Source organism: Electrophorus electricus, chromosome 11 (assembly GCF_041902795.1).
Source record: "Electrophorus electricus isolate QZ-2024a chromosome 11, ASM4190279v1, whole genome shotgun sequence".
Taxonomy (NCBI): domain Eukaryota; kingdom Metazoa; phylum Chordata; class Actinopteri; order Gymnotiformes; family Gymnotidae; genus Electrophorus; species Electrophorus electricus.
In genome coordinates this window covers 27,972,501-27,997,500 of record NC_137507.1, presented here as the reverse complement: position 1 = coordinate 27,997,500, position 25,000 = coordinate 27,972,501, and the positions used below count along the sequence as shown (strand labels likewise).

Sequence of the window (25,000 nt, the reverse complement as noted above, 5' to 3'; positions counted from 1 at the left end):
TGATGACAGTTGCAGTGACCGGCACCGTGTTGATCGCCAGCCCGTGTGCGTTCAGACTTTCAGAACATCACGCTGACCTTGGACCGGGGCAACAGCAGCGAGGGGAAGATTCAGGAATGGTGGATTGTCAACCAGACAGAGCCGGGCCCAATTGTGCTAAAGACAGTGGACTACGCGCAGGCTGGGCTGGAGCTTTACATCATCAGTGACCAGGTCAGCCCCCCCAGCTTGGGTTTCCTGGCTGGATACGGGTAAGACACACACACACACTCTCACACACATACCAGGAACACGGCACAGATATACACATTCCTGTTATATAGGAGAGGAATGCCAATAAATATCAGGACTTATTCCTGGATATTTTTTGTAAAAAGGTTTTGTACATTTAACGGTATTTCAGTGCATTTCACTGTATGTCACTGTTTCAAAATACACACAATGTTTATCCACTGCTCCCAAATTGACTTACGTGGTGAGCGGTGTATGGAGCGCAGAGTGCAGTGTGTGTTGTGTGGACTGGCGTGTGCAGCATGTGGTGTGTGTGGTGCGATGCGCAATGTGGGGGAGTGGTGTGCAGTGTGTGTGGTACGGTGTGTGGTGTGGTGTGTGCGGGCTTCACTGAACTGATGTCCTCTCCCACAGCATCATGGGTCTGTACATGTCCGTGGTGCTGGTGATCGGCAAGTTCGTGCGCGAGTTCTTCAGTGGCATCTCGCACACCATCATGTTCGAGGAGCTGCCCAACGTGGACCGCATCCTCAAACTCTGCACCGACATCTTCCTCGTCCGCGAGACCGGGGAGCTGGACTTGGAGGAAGACCTCTACGCCAAGCTCATCTTCCTCTACCGCTCGCCAGAGACCATGATCAAATGGACCAGGGAGAAGAACAAGTGAGGATGGAAGATGGTAGTGACATTAGACCCGGTGCCCAAGAAGCTTCTAGTCAACATGGAATAGCACAAGGCCGTGTGTGTCTGGATACTGTTAGCACTCGCAGCTGCGCCTTATAACCTGTGACCGCACGTGCTGCGCCACTGGACTGTCACAAGCTGTGGTCACCCCATCACTGACCTGCAGCCACTTGTACATTTTGAAAGGCTTTTAGTGGACATAAAGACTTCCCATCATGCATCACTGCAAACACAACCCTACACAACTGGGAGTGCATGAGCCAAGGGGGTGGTCCTGTGTGGATTGACAGACCAGTCCCACTGTGATTAAGATCAGACACTTTTAACCGGGAAAAAGTGATTTTTAAGGGACCTGTTTGTCAAGCACTTTTTTGTTTTGTTTGTCTGTTTGTTTGATGGGGGCGACAACAACTTCTGGTTTTGCAGAAGGCGAGAGAAACTCACACGACAGCAATCATCCAACAGTCTATATTGCCTTATTTAGTTTGCACAAGTAGCTGCATTTTCACTCACTGTCTCAGGAACACATAGCACAAACACACACTTCACCGGGAATTGGCCCCCACCTACACTGCACTGTCCATCCTAAGCTCTCATCTCCCACTCCAACCCGCGGAAACAATCCGTTAATATGCACAGGAAGCAGTTTGTACGTGCCAGGGTCACATGATGCCGACTTCTCACAAAGCACGGACTTTTCAGGAAGGTTATTCTAGTTTCCGTTTGTAGTTCCTTGTGCTGTACTACACTCGAGTCATCAGAGTGTCCGGCGGAAAATACAGGCTCGTATGGGAAAGCAAGAAAATGGTTGCTTACATCGATGGGACGAAGCAATGTGAAAATGCAAGCGTAAACAGAACTGATTGTGCGGGGGTGGTGAGGGGGCGGAGCTTCGCTTGTACATATTCGGTGAGACGTATGACGCACCCACGCACAGAGAGCGGTTTCCTGAGTCTGGCTGTTGGGAACCGAGTAGGCTCTGGGCAGTAGAGGTTACAGCTTGCAAATCTTAGCGTGTGGTCCAGTGCGCCACCCTGGTCACGGAGGCATCACCAGAGCGCTGGGTGTATGAGGTTTTGGATGGAGAACACCACCCCACCTCCATGAACTATGCATTATTTAAAGACATTGTAGCATGAGAGAATAATTACTATTTGACATGAGACATTTTCACTGTATGCTTTTACAGAGACAGTGTGAAGCTTTATTAGGGTTAGCGTGTACCAGTGTCACGATGGAACTGAAAAGCAGAAATGACCTTCAATAAAGCACATAGCAGAAGGACCTTATTTTTCTCTTTTACACTTTGCTGTGCACTCATTACAAGAACGTTTAAAATTCAGATTTTTTTCTCTGTCGAGTCGATTGTCCATGTGTACATTAAACGAAGAAAGCTTTACGGCTGATGCACACAGAAGGAAAAGCAGTCAACTCGCCACAGATTACGGCTGATCGATATGTCATCTGTTAATCGTTCTCAAAAGTATTGGCCTCAACGGAATCGCAAAATCCGTTGTGTGTGTGTGTGTGTGTCAGCCGGGTCACACGAGGGGTCCAGCCAGCACAGGGGTTGGGGGGGTGGGGTGTGTGTTTCTGTCACACTCGCAGCGTAAAGCATCACAGTGGTGTGTGACGTGCAGCTCCGGATCCAGTGAGATTAGAAAATGAACTTGCGATGCGACGTTATGTCGGAAACTGCTGCCCTAAATCTGTTTAACAGGCAGTCCGGCAGAGGACTTGGCGGCGCGGCCTTGATACGCTTTATTTGTGGCGCTGATGGCATTTTCGATATATTAAACACTGCTCTGCTCTCCTGCCCCGTCTAATGCACTCGTACATCAAAGAGCCGGTGGGAGCGGAAAAAAAACCGCCCATCAGCAGCCGAAGCACTCACATACATTACTGATGAAGTACAGATGGACCGGCGCAGGAGGTCAGCTCCGCGCTGAACGGGTGCGCGCCGTGCACGTTCACATGTCTATGGAGGCTGCAATGGAAAAATGTCGCCAGCTATTAGTGGGGTGAACCAGAGGAAACATAAGCGTCAGTATTATTTTAAAATTAACCTCAAAGTTTTAACCTCATCGTGTTATTAAACTAAGGAGCGTCCCCCCCGAGAGGTTAAAAACTTACCCATGGCGGATTTTAGTGATATTTGTATGGCGTGCTTTGCTTGCAAAACCTCTGTATCTTTCTCTCTGTATGTGACACACAGGAAAGGGCACACGCTGTGTGCCAGCAGAGATTTTTATTGCTGTGTACACTGCCGTCATCATCATCAAAGTAATGCATTTTACAGGCAAGACCAGTCTCTTTGGCAACCTTATCTGACTGGATTTGACAACCAACGTGGTCAGACATGAGAATGATAAATTCGAGGACATTAGGACATTTAGTCTTTCCTGTGGCTTATGATGCAAAGCACAGCTGCACTCCTTACGTATGGTGACGTTGCAGCGTTAACCGTAGTTGGCCACACCCCCTTCGCGTCACTCCGCTTGTGTGCTTTTAGGCACAGATTAGTCGAACAACTCAGGGGACGTCCTCCGTTTTTAAGTTCTGATTTTTGGAGGGGCATTGTCTCATCAGGATAATTATGCCCCACCCCAGATTAAGAGTTTTAAAATGGGATTAAATCTTGTGATTTGCATCCGAGTGAATACAATCATACGGAAATGGGGTGAGACCCAACTCTAAGTCAGGACTTTTACTTTGACATGCTTGATAAATAAATCGGGTTGTTCCCAGTCCATCTGCTGTGCCCTGTGCCCACAACAAACATCGCTACACATTCAGCGGGAATTTCAGACAAAAAGCTAGCAGCTTCAGCATGGCCATGCTAATTCCACGTGAATCACAGTCGAGCAATTCTTTTAGCTGCACAAACCTTTCACGTTCAACAACACTATGAGCACGTTACTGTACGTCGTGGACGTTTGAAAGATGATTGCATAAGCCATATAAATGATTTGATTTAAAACTACATCACTGATTTACCGACAGGTCACTAAACCAGCACGTGACCTGATACTGTACACATGACAATAACCTCAACAATAAAAGAAATACATCTCGAAAGACATTTGATAAATAAACTGACATTTAACAATTATATCTATTTTTTTAACACTTTAAATATTTTTTTATATTCTTTTTCGATTTAAATTTATACATTTCACTTTTTTTCAGTGGACTCTCAAGGTCTAGAAGGTTTACATGGGAAGCACGTGCGCGTACACACACACACACACACACACACACACACATACACACACACACACACACAGGTATTTGGAGGCGTTTTAGGATGTTTCCGAGCCTAACACAGCCCTCCGTCATAATCGTCCTCCTCGTCCACTGGTGGTGCTCCTCCAGCGCCCTCTTGTGGAGCGCCGGGGGATTTCTTTTTCTTGCCCCCTCCACCCGGCACCTTCAGAGAGATGGCCAGCTTTGCGTACTGTCCGAACCAGAAAAGGAGCCCTGTAACTCTCTCCTTGCATTGCGGATAGTGCTCGTAAATTTGTACACATGTATGCAAAGCAAAATCCAGCCAGCACTCACATCATTGTCCATATACTTGAGGAGAGGCGAGTTGCACACACGATACACCTGGTCCTCATCTTGCTCATCATAGCCTGCTAGTAACGTCTCCATGGCAACGCAGTCCTCACTACCACTGAACCCTGGGAGGCTAGGAGAGTGCGCATAACACATAGGTGCACGTTAGTCATTCCTCACAAACGCTGATCAAAGAACAGTTTTTGGCTTTTACATCCTAATGAATACATTGCAATAAAAAAACTGGTAAACCTGAAGCTGGGTCAGCAGTGTGCCTGTGAGCGGCTACATTTAACAAGATCAGGCTACACATGCACTGGATTCAGTGGAGAGGCGGTGAGCTCGTACATACCTGTAACTCTCTCTCACACACTTATCCGCTGCTACAAAATCCCCTCGGTGGAGATGCACCAGTACTTGGGCTATAGTTTTCTACAGGTACAACCAGAACAGACCATCAGTCAGACGGATAAAACAGCAAGAAAGCGGTACAAATGTCCTCAGACCTCCAGGACCGTCGTCTCCTTCTTTCGGGTTCAAGCGTTTCTCGGCCATAATCTAAAAAAGCATACGGCCATTTTCCCACCATCCAGTTTGAAAGCTTGACTGCGTACCTTGAAGCAGGTGGGGTAATTCTCAATTTCCTTGTACATGTTCTTTTCCTTCTGGAGGGAGACAGCCGCCTCATCCAGCCTGTGGCGGAGAGAGAGAGAGAGTCAGGACGACGGAACAGGCCGCTTAAGGAGAAGGGACGCACAGCACGCGAAAGGGACCGACGCGCCGGGGGGGCGCATGGCACCGCAGGTCCAAGCGGTGTGCGCTCACCTGCGTAGTCGCACCAGCAGCCTGGATGCCTTCCCCAGCAGCTCCGCGGCCTGTCTCAGTCGGTCTTCATTCTGCGCACAGCGTAGGGATGGACACGGGGGGGATTACCAACGCTGGTTAAAACGATCAGATAACAATATCGCTGGCTTTTCTGTTCATTTATATTGTCTTTGACAATATCAGACAAGAAAAAAAAAGTTTAAGTAACAACTCGTTTTCAGCAGGTTGTCTAAATTTCACAGTCTCACCATAATTTTCCTAAAGGTTCATGCGGGTTTACGCTTTTGACTACGCACAAACTCAGCAGTTCTGCTATCACATCACTTTTAAATGTAAACCCTGATGCAACGTCATCATGATGACGAAACGAACCGCTAACAACAGCATTCCCCAACTTCACTGTTACCATCTATGTGTTGCTGCTGTAGCTCCCCTTACCTCAAAGACAGACGCAGCTTTCTGATACAAGTCCACAGCTTTCTCAAGATCCATTGGTTCGATAAGTCTGCGAGAAAGGAGCACAGAAGTCAGAGGTGGCAAACGGAGCACGCGTTCAGCGGTGGAAACTGTGTTTCTCCCCTGAAAGCTCGCCGTTTGCAGCTCGAGCGGGTGCAAGGCCAGCTCCTCTGTTCCTGCGCTCTCTGAGAGTGATGAGCTGTCTCCTCGGCTGGACGTACTTGCCCGCCCGGTCCAGAGCCATGCCCGCGGTGCCGGACGTCCCGTTCTCCACGTACATCACGCTGGCTTTCTCGATCAGCTCGATGGCCTCAGACATGCGCTTCATCTCCTGCAGGGCGAGAGGGTCGTCTGGTTAGCTCCGTTCACTTCCAGCTGGGAGACAATCACACAAGACTCCAGATTTGCCACAAAATGTTCTTGTTATGAAATGCATTAATAATTCAGTTCAGTGTCTTCAATTTGATCCATTTAAACTGACAGGAGAATTTTTCACTGCCGATCCAAGAGATAACCATGGCAATGAGAAAACTCACCTTTAGCATCATACCAGCTTGTTCAATTGCCCTGGAAGAAAAACATCATTGCAAATTATAAACGTGTAGAAATACTGTACACATTTAATAACTATATTAATATATATTTAGTTTAAAATAATTTCTGAGCCCTTACTTTGCAGCATGGAACAGTCTGTTAGTTAAAGTTAAGTAAAGAATGTGGAAATATAAAGAAAACAACAATCTATTCAAAGCTGTGGCCACATGTAATCAACGGCTGTCAAATGATCATTTTATGACCAAAGACTAAGGACGAATACACTGTGCTTTATATGAACATGACTTTCATGTCACAATGTCCAGTATAATAGTGCACATTCATCCAGAGAGGACCACCTTGCTGAGGTACCTTACCACCTACACTCACACACACAGAAGAATGAGAGACAAATACAAACAAAAATCTCTTATTTAGTCAGTGCAGGCAAGCACACTGTACCAAATATTCATCCTACTTATGTTGGCTAGCTCCAGGTCACTATGATGTGTGACTATGGTTCGAAGGGAAAGGATACGTTTTGTTCTCAGTGTGGTACTCCGCTTCTTTGAGGTAGGCGTCCTTTGCTTGGTCGAACTGCTTGGCATTTTTAAAAGCCACAGCTGACGATGACAGATGACATCGTTTAGGTCAGTGCAACATCAAACAACCAAGCGAGACATTAAATGCACTTAAGACATTTTGCGAGGGATATGTATGACCTTTCTGTCAGACAGCGCTGAAGCCTAACGCCACAGGGGTAGAATATTCTCACCAGCTTTGGCCATTTCGGACGCCGCTCCGTCATAGTCTGGTTTCCACTTTGTCATGCTGGTCTTTAGGCTGCAACACGTCAAAAATGACGTTGTTTAGATTTCGTTCTTTGGACTGTTTTGGCACGAGACACGGTGCCATCAAAGGGCATGACAGCACTCCCGAGATCAGCATCAGTACCACTACATCCGTCACCAGGACAACCTTCAGCAGGGCACAGAAATTACGCAATCTGCACACCATCCGTTTACCGTAGCTCACGTGCTGCATCACCTGCTAAGATGCTCACTGCGCGCTAACGTTGGATAACATCCATTTTTACCGAACACAATTGTGAATGAAGTCAAAATATAAACAATCTACATTAGCATCTGACAACCCGTTCTGTGCTTGTATCTAGCCTGCCAGGTCTGGACAGGACTGTCGACTGCTTGATGCTTTGTCAGAAACCCATGAAAACACTATTTTGTCTCTCACCATTTCTCGGCTTTGGCGATGTGGTCGTGCGCCTCGTTGATTTTCTGCGCAGCCATCATACAGCGAGAACACTCGGTCGTCGGCCGGATGATGGCTATCTTCGGAGGGTTTAGCTGGGGGAGACGGCGATGCAGGACGCACAGTGCGTTAGGTTGCACCAGGCAAGGCGATGCAGGATGCACAGTGCGTTAGGTTGTACCAGGCAAGGCGATGCAGGATGCACAGTGCGTTAGGCTGCACCGGGGACCTCGAGCTGCACCGTCACGTGGACGATCCTGCGTTCCCCAAACCTCGACGTCACTGTGTTTTTCTACGGGAGCCCACGTGTGATGCTACGTTCAACCGAGAGTTTAGTTTTCGCATATAGTCTGTTATTAGGGTCAGTTCGTGTAACCTGGGTCTGCGAATTATTCCGATATCTAACACATCAGGTCGATTAATCTTTTTGTAATGCCTAAAATGTTTTCTAAGTACACCAGGAGAAAGAACGTAGATATCACACCCAGAGGAAATGTGATATCTGCCACACCAAAATAAATCTGCGTGGATTTGATCATCTGGGATAGGTCACTTTGTAACCTGGGACCCGTAGTCTTAGTCTTATAAAACGCCTAAAGACCTTAGTCTTGTGGGATGATTGGCAGGCTAATGCGGCTAGAGAGCTAACTGATTATGTGCTGGCTAGCTGGGTCTACAGTTACCCAGGTGCCATATAAACTAACCTGGCACTCAGATTCATCAGACAGGGACAGGCTTGTATCACGAACTCATGCAGGCCATATGCTGAACACCTTTAGTTTGTCATTTTATACTCCAGTAAAGCAGGATTATATAAAATATGATGTGACTGAATAGCTATGTATTCAATTTCAGGAAGTCCCTACATTTAAATTTCTCCCATTTTAAAATAATTTAAATGACTGTCCCACATTACCCAAAGCATGCCGTCCCACATTGATAAAGTGGGACAACTAAAACACACACGCACAAAGATCACAAAGATTTGATAACAATTATGAACACTGTTTTATTTATGTTAAATGTATATCCATAACATTATCCCGGGAGGGATCTGGTGACGTATGCATGATTAGCATATGCCCCGCCCCTCTATGTCATGTGATCGCAGTTCCAGCACAGCCATGCTATACCACCAGGCTTCAGCTGAGATAAACATTTACATTTACATTAAAATAAACCTGGTAATAGTCCCACATTACCAATATCCCAGATTACTCTGATTTTAATACCCTGTTTGCACTATATTTAGTGTTGGATTATAGTAACGCTCTATTTATATTCCCTAGAACTAACCTAATATTTTAGAACTGTGCAATAGAAAATTAACTTTTTTTTTTTTACTTTCATAAAGATAAAGTGATTTCTTTATTGACATCAGTACAATAAACGTTGCTCCGTTAACCCGAGCGAGGTTAACGGAATGCGACGGAACCGGAAGCCGCGATGACGCACTGGTCCCGCTCCCTTCCCAGGACAACAACCGCGAGGCGGAGAAGAAAAAACTTTGACAAACTCGACAGGAGGGTGTGCAAAAAAAGTTAACGAAAGAGTCGCCACGTTACGCAGAAAGGCGTTTAAGTGGGAACGAGCTCGCAGATGTGGAGTTACTGATGGATCCGCGGTGTGACGTCCAGCGCGGGGGCTCCACCGGCGGCTCGAGCGGGGACTCGAGCGCCGCGTCCCGCCGCAGGAAGGTGCCGCCGCGACCGGCGGACTGCAAGCTCCAGGTCATCATCATCGGCTCCCGCGGCGTGGGCAAGACGAGCCTCATGGAGAGGTTCACCGACGACACGTTCTGCGAGGCGTGCAAGTCTACCGTCGGTAAGGGACCGCGGGAGACCGGGGGTCGGTCGTGAGGAGTCCTGTCCCGATCAGAGGCGTCGTAAGGTCGTCGTATGGTCGTCGTTTGTCGGTGCGAGTGAATAGTGAGGCGGCAGTGTCTCGACTGCACGCACAAGGCTTGTACACGGGTGAAGTTGACGAGTTTCCTAATGTGCACTTTGCAGGTTTGTAACTGCAACATCTGCGAGGCCGCTTTAATATCAGAGCAGAACTGAACTTTGTTTGTTTTTTAAGTAATAACATTTCCCATCAGTGCAAATGAGCCTCATGATGAGCGGAACTTCTGCAATAAACGTTATAAACGTGGGGAGGTGTGGAGTGCAGTCAGGTGTTGTCATTTCTGATCTTAGACGATGGACACGTTTAACTTGGTTTTTGTTTTCCCAAAAGCCCACACGTCGGCTCAAATGAAAACTGATACAACAACATGTCGCCCCGTAAGGGAAGAGCTTCCAGTGAGAGACTCGGTAGTCTGCCCCGACCAGTCTCCCAAAATAGCCCCTCACGCACAGCTGTTATTGACCTCCGTTTTCTGCGCCGTCACCCTGGTGGTTCGACACAGGCTTATGTTAGCTTCCAGTGCTACAGTATATCTGACAAGCACATCACAGACAGCACTGGTTAGTACACACACACACACAGACGAGACAGTGAACGCTGTACCATTATCTTCACTGCTACACCTCCTGGTTGGCTAAAATAATATTCGACATCCACTATTGGTGTTGTGATTTAGTACAGGAATGTTTTGCTTGTCACTCGCTGCCATTTACTACTGAGAGAAGAAAGGGTACGTGTGTTGGGGGAACTTCTAAACCAGAGAGTTTAGTGCAAGGTTTCGCCAGTTTAGGCCAGAAAGTTATTAGCAGGGCTTAATTAACATGTGTGATGAAATGACTGTGGTTTTGTCTTCTCAGCCCACGTGCTACTTCTCATTCCAGTTTCTGCTCTCAATCACACAAGTGTCATGTATCTTTTTACATTTCTGTCACTCCTTTTTGTCTGTCTGTCTGTCTGTCTGTCTGTCTTGCTTCTCTGTGGTGTTCCTATCCCTCTGTGTGCCAAGGCGTGGATTTTAAAATCAAAACAGTGGAGCTGAGAGGGCTGAAGATCAGGTTGCAGATCTGGTAAGTGAACGGGACGAGTCACCCCAGCCTTGTCACTTCCTGTGTCTCAGCAGCACGAGACAATACTTAGCCCTGCTCCCCAAGCAGGAAGTCTAGCTCCCCTCCCGCAGGGTGACAACCGGAGTCTAATCACAGTCGAAGCTGACGGACCTTTAGCAGCGAATCACTAAGCATGACTCCCGTCTCGATTTGTGTTCCACTAATGTCAAAGAATCATTCAGAAGTGCATTCTGAAGGCACGTGCATGCGTCTGTTGTAGCCTCCTCGCTGTCGTGGTGATCATAGTTCCTTGATGGAAGGTCACACTTCCGTCAGAAAAATGACAGCCTCCCGCGCGAGTCTGGCGGCTCTCCTAGTCCCTGCCTCCACCATCTCCCTTCACCTTCTCCCGCCTCCTTCCTGCTTGCTCGGCTCTGACAGCCGACCACTCGCTACGCCTCCTTACCCCTCCTCGTGCTCCTCGGCCGGTCCCAGTCCACCGTACCACGCTTGATCCTGACTAACCAGCTCATTCCTGCGGTTCTTCTATCGGTCCTCGATGCATATCCGTCTTACAAGGGATTCACCGATTGCCCTTTTAAGATGCACTCTTTAGAATGACACCAAGGTCATCTTGACCAAATTATGCAGGCAAAAGTGCAATTTGTTTAGGTCATTCTCTGTTAATAAATATTTGATCTGTGACCTAAATCTTGAATTGAACTAGTGGTTTAAGGCTGGTGCTTCCTTGGCTACCTGTTGAACTTCAGTGTCTGTCTAACTCATTTAACTTGTCAAAGTCAAGATTCGGTTTATCTTGGATTATCCCCCCCGAGGGGCTTAAATGCTGTGTCATTCTGTTTGTTAGAGCAAATGGTTTATGAAGATGTACAATAGTGTTGTGTATAGAGCTTTTTCATTCTTTTGTCCTTTTAAGCGAATTTTGGGAAATGCATCCTTTCACAATATCACCGTCTGCTTCTGCTTAATGTGTGGGGAGGGTCCCCCACCAACACGCACACACACATACACCAACACGCGCGCGCACACACACGCGGCTGCTACTAACTAACGCCTGTCTGTGTCGCATGTCCACTTACATCCAGCTACCCAGTATCGTCAGCTCCGCCGCCCGCCCTAACATGCCATCGATGTCATGTGATGCCTCACCTTTCCTCTTTGTGACATCATATCCTGTTTCGGGTGGACGCGGGACCAGGCTAGGGTGGATAAGGTACAGTACAAGCGAACCATTTCTGTAACCCCAGAGAATTGGCGGTTCCTTCCTGAAAGGATCATTATGGGATGTTAGTCTTTCATCAGGTAAGCCTAAATGAATAGAATCCTGATTTTAAAATAAAAAAGAACATTTTAAAATTAATCTGATTTTATGCACGTATCACAGGGTGTAAACAATGTCCTGCCACCCTTACCTTTTACCTTGTTTACTTTACAAACACAGAAAATGTTTTTGCTTATTTCCAAAAGCACTAGATGTGACCGTAGTTCCCTTAGCCCCATGCTCCACCCTGCCCTCGCTCTGGAACAGCCTGAGCGTAGCGGGGACGAGCCCACCGCCCCTGGGGGATTTGTTTCCTTTATGTCATGGTTGGAATACCTCTGCGCGGTGCTGACGCCTGCTCACGAGCGCTTCGCACTCTCTGTGAATATAAAGCACTTTATGTGGATATAAACAAAACAAGTATTTTTGAAGCACATCATAGCCATAGTTGTATCAGATACAGCAAATAAATCGTTTTCTGTTTTTTTTGCCGTGAAAGTCGTTATAAGGTCCCTGCGGTACCCGTTAGTACCGGAGCGCTGTGTGTGTTTTGTGTTTGAGGGCTGCGTTAGGGAGGTGTGTGTCGGTGTGTGATCACTGCTGCGTCTTGCAGGGACACAGCGGGTCAGGAGAGGTTCAACAGCATCACGTCGGCCTATTACCGTGGCGCCAAGGGCATCGTCCTGGTGTACGACATCACCAAGCAGGAGACCTTCGACGACCTGCCCAAATGGATGAAGATGATCGACAAGGTGCGCGGGGCGGGACGGGGCGGGACAGGGCTGTAGACCGCGGCTCTTCTGAAGAAGCTTGGGGTCACTCTTGCTACGGCTGACGTCGTTTGCGTTTCCGTGCGGTCGTACAGTAATTACAGGGTTAAAGTGTGACTCTGACCTGGGGTGAGTGTGTGACTCCTGGAGCTCACCTGGTAGAGCAGGTAGTACAGGTCAGCCTGTGGCGCCCGGCAGGCCACGGTCACGGTTCCAGCGGAGCGCGCGTACCGTCGCGTACTGGAACTGGAGCTTGGGGGATAAGGGCGAAGGTCAGATGAAGCTATGGTCAGGAAGACGGGATCCAGCGCTGAGCTTCGGTGCTCTGTGTTCTGTAGTACGCCTCCGAGGACGCTGAGCTCCTATTGGTCGGTAACAAGCTAGACTGCGAGGCTGACCGCGTCATCACACGGCAGCAGGCTGAGAGGGTGAGCATTTTACACGTGCATGCATGCACACACACTCAAACACGCGTGTGTATTTTAGCACGTATGCACAGCAGACTTCACACATTCCTTTCTCATGGTGTTTGAAAAGTGCCTCGAAGTGGGAGTCTTTGTCTGGCTGTTAGTTAAGGAGGCACAAAGCCTCCACAGAAGCTGGTGATCTGCATTTGCATAGCGTGCACACTCATGTCGGCAAACTTCCTGCCAAAGGCACAGAACTAGCCTAGCATGGGTGTGCTCGGCACATGCTTTACGCTTGCACCTGAGCTCAGTGCCTCTCTGCAGTTCGCCGCGCGGGTGTCGGGCCTGCGGTTCTGCGAGGCCAGCGCCAAGGACAACTTCAATGTGGACGAGATCTTCCTCAAACTGGTGGATGACATTTTGAGTAAGGTGCGTGCCACTCCATTTTAACCACTGGCAGGAGCTGTCTATTAAAAATATATTTAAAATATCCTTAAAAGTGTCTCTAGAATGTAGGTTGACAATACACAGAGCAAGATCCATTTCACAAGAATAACAGTTATCCTAATGGTTTGGATAATCTATGAATTAATCATACCTTAATCTTTTAATTAATTATCTATTTATTAATTCATTATAGGTTAATCTTTTAATTAATAGTCTGTTAATCATAGGTTAATCTTTATTGAAAATCTTTAAAGTTAGCGTTATGACATTTGCGTAGAACTGATGGCTGAGGTTTGTTTGCAGTGTCGTCTCAGTTTTCAGTACACCGTACGTTGTGCGTGTGCGCGCGCGCGCGTCTCATGTCTCCATGCTGCTTTCTTTCTGCAGATGCCTCTCGAGGTGCCGCGTAGAGAACTGTCCAACAGCATCCTGTCCCTCCAACCCGAGCCAGACGTGCCCCCTGAGCTACCCCCCCCTCGCATGCGCTGCTGCTGAGACCCTTCGCTCCCCCCCGCCCCCAAGCTCTCTCCTAGCGTCTGCGGTTACCGTGTCTGACCACCACCGAGGGGCAGCTGACGCGGTGCACGAGGGAAAGTCGGCAGTGATGCGGCGCCAGAACCCACGATGACACGACTCTTCTATTCTCTCCATCCCCTGAAAGAATCATCCACTGCAAAGGATGCCGCCTGCCGGTGGCACACGCACACTCACGAGCGCACAAACACAGACCGGTCCAGGTTTTCTGCTCCAAACGCACGCAAACACGCGTGTACATCACTGCCCTGCTCAGTCTACCTCGTACCCAGGAGGTCAACGTGGGGCATCCTACGGGTGCATTCTAGGAAACATTTCCCCACATACACACGCACGCACACACACACACATTTCTACATAGCAGTTTCAATAGATTTGCATTTCCACACTGTAAGAACACAGATGGCGTGTCTCTACCCTCTGAAGTGTGCTTCTCCAAACACTTACACTCTAAAGTGTGACACTAACGCACGTTCCTCTGGCGCTGGTCCCCCGGACCCCACCGGTTTGGCCGTCTGGTCACAGCGGAGATGAAGGGTGCGAGATCCGTAAGCCGGCGCGCAGATTCACATCGCCCTTGCGCGTTACACCCTCCCTTCTTATCGCCAAGGGCGCCGGAGACCGAGTCTCGCGTCTCTCCGCACTTCAACACTTGAACTCTCGCCGCACTGTTGACTCCTCCTCTTGCGTGTTCAACAACGGAGCGGCGCTGAACAGGTCCCGTGCACAGAAGGTCCTGTCACGCATCCTTGAAGGCAGAATCTTTGCACCGGAGCCTTCCCACTGAAAGGACGACTCCTTCAAACGAAAGACGGAGGCGCTTTTTAACGTGGCACTTTTGATATCTTCAGACCGTGAGCCTCTCTGCCGCCGGTGGAGAACAGTCAACATGCACGCGTTTGCGTATTTTATTCAATAGCAGTTAACTGTATTTAAGGGCCTATAACTTCATATAACGCTTTGTGAACAGACGATTAAATGATCAAATGTCAGTGTTGCATCTTTGCTCTGGAACATATTGGTAAAACCCTAAATACTGTTGTCAGTTATGAAGTGGATGTCACCATGGGAACAGCCCGCTGGTTTAGTCCTGATGTCAGTGAGTCGGGGGCATAGGGACTGTGTACGAGGAGTTCCTGTCAGTTCGGAACATGGCTCAGAAAATATTACAGGCCGCCGCCGCCGTCTTCATAAACAGGCTGTCAGGACGGATGTTTTTGCTTGATTTTAACAGCTGCCCTGAGTCTCTCCCGTGTCTCCTTAATCCTGAATTAACGTAATGCAAACAAATGATGCCACAGTGTGGGAGAGGCCTGTTGAAACCTGACCTGTTATTTGCCGGCTATGATTAGGCTGTCGGGGTCAGAATCAGAGGTGTGAACAGGAAATCCCGTAATCCCACAGCAGTTTCGCTCCTCATGGCGATCATCTACCCCTTGCGTAGCGATTACGTAGTTTTGCTTCGGCACATCTGAAGTAGTTCCCTGCCAGCCCAGTTTGAAGCTTGAATATTTTGTCATTATTAATATGATTTCTAACCTACTTTTTTTTAAAACTAATATAGCAATGTAAATCTCTCAGTTCAGAATGTGTACTAACCTCCGATGTTTCCCAACGCACCATGTGAAATGTTTAGGGTTTGTTGAAGAGTCGTTATTTATCACTACGTGCATGTTGCTTTTTTTTCTGTTCCTTTGTCATCTTTCATCACAGGCTGTGTCATCCTAGACCCATCGGTCAGAGTTCTGAGATTTTACTATCAGTGTTGTTGTTTTTTTTTTGCTTCTTCTTCCAAACACTAAAGGGACGGCAACTAGCGATTTGATGTAGGGTTTTAAGTGCTGTTTGCAGTGCTGGAGTTTAGCAGCCGCCCGAGCTACGTCTGTCCACCATTTCACTAGCCAAGTACAAATAACCGTTGCCTTTACAAATGACCTTTTTGTATAGAGTACCACTTCCGCCACCCGTAGAGCTATTTACAACTCATGAAACTGACGCAGAAAAACATGCCCCCTCATTAAGACATGGGCGAGGAAAACACTGCTTTGTACAAGTAATTTGATTATTGTAGGGGGTGCTTGAAAGAAACATGGTTTGGCATGTTTAAAACAGTTTTGTGGTATTTATAACTTGTGGCGTTCTTGAACTAATGAAGTGCAAATAAAGATTATATTTATTAAACATACGAGCACATTCTTAGCGAGATTTCCTCTTGAGACGTGCCTCGTAGCCGTGTTTCTCGGTGGGCTGCGTTGCTGCAGCGCGTCGTTGCGGCCGCCAGGGGGCGCTGTCGGACAGCAGTGCGTTACGGCGCGCTGTACGGGCTTATAAGCGAGGGCTTTGGGAACAGCTGCGGCGGCTGCGCCTTCCCCGTTAATCGCATGCTCGGAGTGGAGCGCAGGAGGACTGGGTGAAAACCAGCGCTGCATAAAGTGCATAAGTGTTCATTATATAGATGCCGTTCAGCACCTTGATACGTGCACCTGCTGCTAGGGTAACTCGCGGGTGACGCGACCTACTCGTTTGCATCCTACTGGCCTGACGGTCGCAAATCTATAATCCAGTGAACCGTTAATCTCGGTTGCTCTGCAAAATTTAGGATAACGAAAAACGTTTGCTTAAAATCGGCTCCCGTGCTCCAGACTCGAGTAAGTGAGAGCAAGTACGTGTGTGTGTGTGTGTGAGTGAGAGAGCGCGAGAGCGAGAGCGAGCGAGCTATTTATTACGTCTTCCCCCGCTCACACGCGCACGCAGGCGTGCCTGTCCTGAAGCCGAGCGCGAGGGGTGTGTGCGGTGTGGAAAAACAGGCGCATGCGCTCCGCGGGCGCCCGGACACGGGCGTCAGACCGCAGCGGTTGCAGATTTTTGCTGTCAGATAGAGGCGAGCGCTATGAGAGACGAGGGACGTTGAGTCCGGACGGCGGTGCAGAGAGCTCGGGGAACCGTACCTCGGTGGGGGTGAAACGGTGGAGCAACCAGATGCAATTCGCCCCTCTTCTCACTGGTCCCAGTATTCCATTTGTTGCTGTATTTTTTCTGGAGAAACGCTGCGGAGAAAGACCGGATCTATATGGGATTAAAATGACACTCCCGTGATTCTTTTATTATTATTTCACGACGATGGAAAACCATAACTGAAGCAGGGGCCGGATACGCGTGTGAATCCGAAGTGATGAGAGAGGAAACCGACGCCGACCGCGTTATTGGTGCCATCCTTCAGGTTTGTGGGGCTGGGTTTGGGGTCGGTCTCTCCTGCCGTCGTTCTCTCGCCGGTGTCGGGCTATAATGGAAAGCGCCAATGGCTCTGGCAACGACACCAAGCCGCAAAACCACCAGTTGGAAAAGAAGAGGTTAAACCGTGCACCGTCTCCAGTTAGACCGTTCCTGAAGGATGTCCACTCACGGGCGCCCAAACCTCCCGCGATCGTACCGAAATCGCCCAAATTTAACAAGCAGCAGCCGTCCGGTGTATCGTTGGCCACTCAGAGCCGCGCCTCAAGGCGCACGTTTACCGGAGCAAAGGAAAAAACGACCCCGGCAAAAAGTAACACCAAATCGCACGCAACGAAGAAGGCCGCTAAGGTCACTCAGCATGCAGCAACGGTGCCAAAAACCGCCAGCAAAGTGGCCGAGGCCACTTCACACCTCACCAAAAGCAAAAGGGGGAAACTGACCCCCCTCTCGCGCAGTCCTCTCAGCCACGGATCCCCAATACGTGTTCCAACCGCTGCCACCCTCGGCAGGCTCGGTCAGACGGACAGCAGCTCGGATTTGTCCGACTGTGCCTCGGAAGCGCTCTCCGACGAGCAAAGACTCGCTCAAGCCGCCAGCAGCGATGCCGAGTCGGGCACCGGGTCCGGTTCAAGCGACCGGGACCCGGCGGCCGCAGATAAGCCGCTGCACGCCGCGTCAACCTCGCAGGCGAGCGAAGGCGCAGTTGTTCGGATGCGCGCCGCGGCGACGGCGACGGGGGGGATATCGGGGGCATCGTCTGTGCGCGGGCAGCCCGGCACGGGCACACCGACGGAGAAACGCGCACTGGAAAAGCTCAACGCGGAGGGCAGCAAATATCTAATAGAGGAAGATTTGTTAAGGGAAATCGAAGAATTGCGCTCAGAAAATGACTACCTCAAGGTAAGCGCACCTTCTTAGACAGTCGTCTTATTTGGAATTTCATATCTTTAATACCCCTAATCTTGCCAGTGCCCTTATGTCACACAGTTGAAATGCGTTAAGGCAGCACATGTCTACTGAAACGCTCGGCTGGCGTTCTACCGGGTAGATCCAGCCGTAGCCTTCAGACGGTAATTTTGTTTCCCGTACACCTAATAACCTTCGTTCATTTACGTTTCCAGTTCTCGTGAACCTGACACCCCCCCCCCACCCCCCCACCCCCCCACCCCGACTGAGTGCGCAACAGAAGCTCTCTTGGTGCTCCTTTGTGGAAATGTAGCCTACTTCTGAGTTTCTTGATCTGGTGCTGCTTGAATGAATCGCGAGGTTTCTGAAAATCACCATGTTCTTGTTCGCTAACGGTTACAGGCCTACTCAAGAAGTTGATTTCCAGAGATATCCACTATTTGCCCACATTCAGATACCTCGTGGTGCATGAACACCGTGGTTTCTTATTCAGAGAATTAAAACTGGAACACACAAGTCAGAATACTTAAATTTTTAACTGGGTCACCCCAGAGAGCGGAACGCGACTGTGCCGCCTCTGTAGGATTCGTGTACTATTAGACGACTCCGTGTGTGCCTCAATTGTAGCCTAATATCCAATGATCTGTTAATAAAAGGACATCATGTTTGGATGCGGCAGTCTTTCTCACGGGACCCTTTACGGTATCGCTGCTCTCCGGCGGCCTGCGCAAACGGCTGCGCGCGTAATGGCTCTCCGCTGGGAAACGCTGGCAGGCCTCGCTCGCCCGGAACCTCCTGCGTGGGTTGGGGGCTTTTGGTTCTTCCTTTTCGCCTCTCTCACAGCATCAGGCTCGAGTCAGCTGACTTACTGCAGGCCTAAAGAATCCACCCCCCCCCCCCCATATCTCTCTCTCTCTCTCTCTCTCTCTCTCTCTCTCTCTCTCTCTCTCTCTCTCTCTCTCTCTCTCTCTCTCATATTTCCTTATTATTCTAGCGGATGTTTTTATTAGTGTTTGCGTAAGACATCAGGACTAAAAAAGCAACCCTTGATTATAGACAAGCTCTCTATATTTTGCCTGAGCTCTGTTGGACAGGCTGCTGTAATGTTTCACAGGCGAGCTCACAGTCTGATAGAATATGGCACGCTGTTGTGATTTGTGCGCAATCGTTCTGTGAAGGTCATGTGTTATACTCTAGATGCTCTGGTGGTCTGGGCAGTGCCCTCACACATACCCACATCAGAAGATGCTGTACAGTCTGGCCGCTGCTGCCGCACGGGTCTATGAAGGCACCTGTGCGTTATTTAATTCATACACCATTCAGACCACATGGGACACTGAGCGAAAGATCCCACAATATTCCGCCCTGTTCGAACCCCGAGACGTCCCGAGAATTCATTCATTCTCTGCTGTTTAAGTGTCTCACATAGGGAGTAGATGGGGAGTTGAACAAGGATGTGCATGAGATTTCAGCATTGAGAGTTTCTACACGTGTTGCCTCTCGCTTTGCTTTGCACTAGGTCTGGTTTGTTGATGAATGTACATGTTTACTGAGTAGCTGAAAGTTTCGATTCAAATATAATTTGTTAGACTGCTAGACCTCTGGCACTGATGACCATGATGCCGTGTGATGCTGTTCCTGATGGCCAGTCTGATTTTCAATCTCATATTGTTGATATTGGTGCTGATCGTGAATTGTGATGCGGATTTCTGACCCTGCTTCTGGTTGGGGTGGCGACCCTGCGTCTGGCCTCAGGATGAGATGGAGGAGTTGCGCGCTGAGATGGAGGAGATCAGGGACAGCTACCTGGATGAGGAGGTTTACCAGCTGCAGGAGCTGCGCAGGGAGTTGGACCGCGCCAACAAGAACTGTCGCATCCTCCAGTACCGGCTGCGCAAAGCCGAGCAGAGAAGCCTGCGCACGGCCCAGACCGGACACGTGGACGGAGAGCTGCTCCGCACCCTCGAGCAAGACCTGAAGGTCTGTGTGTGTCTGTCTGTCTGTGTGTGTCTGTCTGTCTGTGTGTGTCTGTCTGTCTGTCTGTGTGTGTCTGTCTGTGTGTGTCTGTCTGTGTGTGTCTGTCTGTGTGTGTCTGTCTGTGTGTGTCTGTCTGTGTGTGTCTGTCTGTCTGTGTGTGTGTGTCTGTCTGTCTGTGTGTGTGTCTGTCTGTGTGTGTGTGTCTGTCTGTCTGTGTGTGTGTGTCTGTCTGTCTGTGTGTGTGTGTGTGTCTGTCTGTGTGTGTGTGTCTGTCTGTCTGTGTGTGTCTGTCTGTGTGTGTGTCTGTGTGTGTCTGTCTGTGTGTGTGTGATTTATGTGGTATGGTGAAAAGCGTGGTGCTAGTTGGGCACATGGAAACGAGTCCCTGGCGTGTCCCTGTCTGTCCGAGTGCAGGTGGCCAAAGACGTGTCGGTGCGCCTGCACCACGAGCTGGAGAATGTGGAAGACAAGCGCTCGCGCGCTGAGGACGAGAACGAGATGCTCAGGCAGAAAATCATCCAGGTGGAGATCTCCAAGCAGGCCCTGCACAACGAGCTGGAGCGCGCCAGAGAGGTAGGGCCATCACGAGCGGTGATCCGTGTCTGGAAATTCAGGAAAACTGCTGTGCTTCAGGGCCTTACGCCTCCAGTGGTTCTTCTTACAGTCTGGACTTGTAAAACCAGCTGGCATAAAATCTGAAGTAGGCTTGTGTGGTTGCTAAAAAAATAAGTTGGATGAAACCCATTTTTAGCTGCGTTAAACTGTGAGAATTTCCTTTGCTGGTCTTTCATCATCTACAACTGTTCAAAGAGAGACCCTTGGCCAGATATGACCGTACATCACTAGCTGCCACCACAGAAATCCAGCTGACTTCTCTCTGGAGCACATTTACATCAGTAGCGTTATCGATCAGCCGTTTTGCTCGCAGGGGATAAACCTGCAGCGTGTGTTGAATGTACGAACGCGGCCCACCGTACCTTTGCATCCAGAAACACACGCGACAGGCAGCAGGAACAGAACAACGCGCTCACGTGTCAGGGTTCGGGCAAGGGGATGGCTGACCGGCCCATTGCCACGTACTGATTGTTTGCGTTTCTTCGCAGAGTTTGTCTCTTGTTCATCTAATCAGAAAGAACAGCATTGTGGGTAAGAGCATGCCAGCACCCTTGGCAGCATGGCTGTCTGGAGCAAGCCCTGTTATCTGAAGTGATTCCTCTGTTTTTCTCACTGTACAATTTTTAGCTTGAAAGCCACTGAGATGCGTGTGCTCTGCTCAAGCCACCTAAAGGAAATGGAAGGTGGGATATATTTTTTAAAATTCAGATTTAATCAAAATAAGACATGAAAAGGTGTAGACCAAGTACTGCAGCTTTGGTTTTGAATATCTGAGGATGGCGGGAAATTATCCCAAGATGACGGATTGTAGGTGGATTACAGAATCTATTTAAGAACAACAGAACTAACACAGACATGAGCACATCTGAGCACATTTTATCTGATTGTGAAGGATTTGCATTTATTCGGTACAGTTGGTAATTGTATCTTCCTTGCTGTTCTGTGATGGGTTCTGTGATCGGTGCTGGTCTGTGATTGGTTTGGAGTATCAGAATGTGGCCCATTGGGCAGCCGTAGTCACATGATCTAGATAAATGCATTTTAACAAGTCCTCTGCTCCAGTGCCAGTGACCAATTTGGCTCCGTGACACAATAAAACACGAAATCGTGTTGAGATTGTACTCATCACAGAATAATAGAAGTCCAGCCATCTGGAAACACTTCAAAGTTATAACCCCACTGATTTACTAAAGGTTGTGTTTCCTCAAGGTATCCCTGAACTCTGACTTAGAAAGAAGTTGTGTACAGCTGCCATAGTGCTTCATAGTACAGCGACTCAACCTGAAGCGACTGTCATTCTTTATTAGTTGATACCAGGATCTGCTGAGAAGAGTCCCCCATCCTGAACAACTGACTTTGTTAGATGTGTAGTCTCTTTAGGGCTGTGATGCGCTTTAACCGTGTTGTGTGCTGTGTGTAATAGTGTGTAAGGCTTGGGGGTGAGTTAACCTTTTGTGTGTATTTGTATGTTTCTGTGATGGAGAGCTCAGGGTAGACCACAGTCTCCTGCAGGGCTGTGCTAAAGTAGACAGTGTAGCTGAAGCTAATCTCAAGAGAAACATGCATACACACACACACACACACACACACACACACACACACACACACACACACACACACACACACACTCACTCACTTGCTATCTTCCCCTGAGAGGGACATCAGTGTAGAGGAGGGGAGGGAGAAGAGACCCGTGGACATACAAGCCCCCACCCACCCAAGTTTGCCCCTCTTGCTGCATTGCCTTGATGTGAAGAACGACTGCTGCTGCATAATTTTCACCATAATTATTTAAATTTTGTTCATTTGCATACATTCTGTGATTTTTTTAAAAAAACAGTCACATCACACACACCAAAAATGTCTGAGACAGGTCTCTGTCTCACACACACACACACACACACACACACACACACACACACACACACACACTCTTCTCTCTCTCTCTCTCTCTCTCTCTCTCTCTCTCTCTCTCGCGCGCTCTCTCTCTCTCTCTCTCTCACTCACACACACACACACACACACACACACACACACCCCCAACATGTCTGGGACAGGTCTCTCTCTCACACACACACACACACACACACACACACTCTTCTCTCTCTCTCTCTCACTCGTGCGCTCTCTCTCTCTCTCTCTCTCTCTCTCATGCGTACACACACACACACACACACACACACACACACACTCTTCTCTCTCTCTCTCTCTCTCTCTCTCTCTCGCGCTCTCTCTCGCTCTCACACACATACACACACACACACACACCCAACATGTCTGGGACAGGTCTCTCTCTCACACACACACACACACACACACACACACACACACACACTCTCTCTCTCACTCGCGCTCTCTCTCATGCACACACATACCCAACATGTCTGGGACAGGTCTCACACACACACTCCTCTCTCTCTCTCTCTCTCTCTCTCTCTCTCTCTCTCTCTCTCTCTCTCTCTCTTGCTCTCACTCTCTCTCTCTCTCTCTCTCTCTCTCTCTCTCTCTCTTCAAGCAGTGGATCAGTACCAAGTGTCTGCCGTGTTTTAATTAAATACGTCGCACTATTACTCCACTCCAGAAACAATTCCTCCTTAACTTTTACAAGTTTCTTCTTGTTATTTCCACAGCACTGGTCTCGGTAACCCGTGATAATGTGACTTCACCATCATCCCCACAGCCAGATCTCCAGGGCTGAATGAACACCCACAGCATCCAAGTGTAGCTGTCCAAGTTTAATCACTAAACATTAACACAAAATCCCAACGGCTCACACCTCTGTATTCTCTGGCAGGAAATGAATCACATACTTTTAAGACTTCCGTGGAGTGATCCGGAGGGCAAATTCCGAAGCATTGACGCCACTTTTCCAGGTTAAAGACACCTCAGATTCAAAGATCGCGGTATCAGTGATACCATTGCCATGACTTCCACGCACATCCGAAACAATATATGCAGAGACATCGCTACCTGCATACTGGTCTCTAATTAGTCCCGATCGTTAACGGTGCAGTTATTGACCACTTAAGGTGATTATATTTCAGCTTTTGCACCTGAGCTATAGGTAGAGAATGTGGTTAAACAGGTCCGACAGGATGCCAGAAAACCTGCACACTTGTCAGCCAGACTTAGTTCACTGCATCCCCGTACCGAACTCCCTGCCGTGCCCTCGGCACTGAGCCAAGGTCACGCTGAACGTCTCCTGTGTGTACATCAGATTCATTTATGCAAAGGTTGAAGTTGGTGTGAGGTTGTTCTCTAGAATGAGGTGTGAAAGGACGCATGTCACGAATGTATGGCAGGGTTTTGCAACCTACTGCCCGAGAGCGCTGCCCGATGTATCGTTTGTAAATTATTATCGTGATATGGGATTTTGTAATGTTGATGTTGTAAAGTTGAGTGAGTGCCCTCACGTCACAGATTGTGTTGCTGGTGTCCGTAATTCTTTTCTCTATATCACACGTATTTGCCCCAAGTGAGTACTATGAATTAGAAAAGCATTTTCGAACATGACCCTCGTGGAGCAGTGTGAGGTTTCGTTACCCCTGATTCAGCTCGCGGACGGTTTGCGTGTTCGAGGAGGGCGAGCGTCTAACCTGCGGCAGAAGAGCAAGGCTGCTGTGTGAAGTCCTCCAACGCAGATAGGCATCACTCGTAAGCTCGGCAGACGCGTGTGCCAGCTAGTGTGGTGTGCTGTACGCTCGCATTACGCTGTCACCTCACTGGATTTTGTATCAGTAGTGCTTAGGATTAAAGGAACACTCCAGAGAAAAGCATATTCTGTTTAATATTCAGAGTACTTTGAAATGGTTTTAGAAAGATTTCACGTCTGTGACACCCCACGACTGCACTGCCTTGATTGAAGGGCCTTAGATAACTCTGTTTCACTGTTCTGTGCCGTGTCGGACGCCAGTATTGTATGGAACTGCTGGAGCTGGAGACAGACAGATCCCAGTCTGTCTGTGCTGGGATCAGTGGATGAGAGTGGGTTTCCTGGCTGACTGTGCTTCTAGCTGTAGGGTTGGAATCCAGATCAGCAATAATTCAACAGAACGGACTGTTATGAAACCTCTCGGCAAATTTAGCATTCCCAGGGAAGGACAGGAAGACGGAGTGTGAGTGAGAGTAAGAGATGGGCTCATGCAGCTCCCAGGACCTGAGACGGCGTCGCTTGTTTTTTGTAAACAGCGCACGAGCCTGGAGTGTCACTGCGCTGCAGGTTCTGTGACTTTGCCACGTTGACATATTTGCTCTGTGGGTCCATGTGTTCACTTTCGGTCTGGTACTCATCGGGAGAGGTTCCATAGGCTCTGCCACGTC

At 48.8% G+C, this 25,000-nt stretch overlaps 4 protein-coding genes across 8 annotated transcripts in view; 3 read left to right on the top strand and 1 right to left on the bottom strand.

Moving 5' to 3' along the window:
- The window catches only part of piezo2b (piezo-type mechanosensitive ion channel component 2b), a 64,954-nt gene extending 61,952 nt beyond the window's left edge, over positions 1 to 3,002 (top strand). Inside the window, exons 53-54 of the mRNA XM_081722976.1 lie at positions 56 to 251; positions 646 to 3,002. Of these exons, the coding sequence (XP_081579102.1) occupies positions 56 to 251; positions 646 to 898 (449 nt within the window). The 3' untranslated portion in view covers positions 899 to 3,002. The remainder of the gene's footprint in view (positions 1 to 55; positions 252 to 645) is intronic.
- A 146-nt stretch (positions 3,003 to 3,148) lies between these two features.
- Positions 3,149 to 7,802, bottom strand: napgb (N-ethylmaleimide-sensitive factor attachment protein, gamma b). Its single transcript, XM_027017428.3, has 12 exons — positions 7,540 to 7,802; positions 7,064 to 7,131; positions 6,827 to 6,911; positions 6,427 to 6,444; positions 6,291 to 6,321; positions 5,976 to 6,085; positions 5,737 to 5,803; positions 5,299 to 5,369; positions 5,088 to 5,166; positions 4,826 to 4,905; positions 4,477 to 4,606; positions 3,149 to 4,372 (listed from the first exon to the last, which is right to left on the bottom strand). Exons 1-12 carry the CDS (start codon positions 7,596 to 7,598, stop codon positions 4,235 to 4,237), a joined length of 936 nt encoding a protein of 311 aa, XP_026873229.1. The 5' UTR covers positions 7,599 to 7,802; the 3' UTR covers positions 3,149 to 4,234.
- Positions 7,803 to 8,990: 1,188 nt separating this feature from the next.
- rab12 (RAB12, member RAS oncogene family) lies at positions 8,991 to 16,133 on the top strand. Its single transcript, XM_035528358.2, has 6 exons — positions 8,991 to 9,381; positions 10,469 to 10,529; positions 12,404 to 12,542; positions 12,899 to 12,988; positions 13,292 to 13,396; positions 13,802 to 16,133. Exons 1-6 carry the CDS (start codon positions 9,171 to 9,173, stop codon positions 13,907 to 13,909), a joined length of 714 nt encoding a protein of 237 aa, XP_035384251.1. The 5' UTR covers positions 8,991 to 9,170; the 3' UTR covers positions 13,910 to 16,133.
- Positions 16,134 to 16,475: 342 nt separating this feature from the next.
- mtcl1 (microtubule crosslinking factor 1) overlaps positions 16,476 to 25,000 on the top strand; it is a 51,079-nt gene continuing 42,554 nt past the window's right edge. Inside the window, exons 1-3 of one of the 5 annotated variants that reach the window (XM_081723973.1) lie at positions 16,493 to 18,082; positions 19,844 to 20,068; positions 20,480 to 20,638. In XM_081723973.1, the coding sequence (XP_081580099.1) occupies positions 17,234 to 18,082; positions 19,844 to 20,068; positions 20,480 to 20,638 (1,233 nt within the window). In that variant the 5' untranslated portion in view covers positions 16,493 to 17,233. Of the gene's footprint in view, positions 18,083 to 19,843; positions 20,069 to 20,479; positions 20,639 to 25,000 lie in introns of all 5 variants that reach the window. The other 4 variants (XM_081723972.1, XM_081723974.1, XM_035528235.2 and 1 more) reach the window with 4 other exon arrangements.

Coding starts and splice junctions, on each gene's coding strand:
- napgb (XM_027017428.3), bottom strand. CDS start 7,598: ATGATGGCTGCGCAGAAAATCAACGAGGCGCACGACCACATCGCCAAA. Junction 5,804..5,975: donor GCTCTGGACCGGGCGGGCAA/GTACGTCCAGCC, acceptor CCTTTCTCGCAG/ACTTATCGAACCAATGGATC. Junction 4,906..5,087: donor ATTACCCCACCTGCTTCAAG/GTACGCAGTCAA, acceptor TTGTACCTGTAG/AAAACTATAGCCCAAGTACT.
- rab12 (XM_035528358.2), top strand. CDS start 9,171: ATGGATCCGCGGTGTGACGTCCAGCGCGGGGGCTCCACCGGCGGCTCG. Junction 9,382..10,468: donor GGCGTGCAAGTCTACCGTCG/GTAAGGGACCGC, acceptor CTGTGTGCCAAG/GCGTGGATTTTAAAATCAAA. Junction 13,397..13,801: donor TGGATGACATTTTGAGTAAG/GTGCGTGCCACT, acceptor TTCTTTCTGCAG/ATGCCTCTCGAGGTGCCGCG.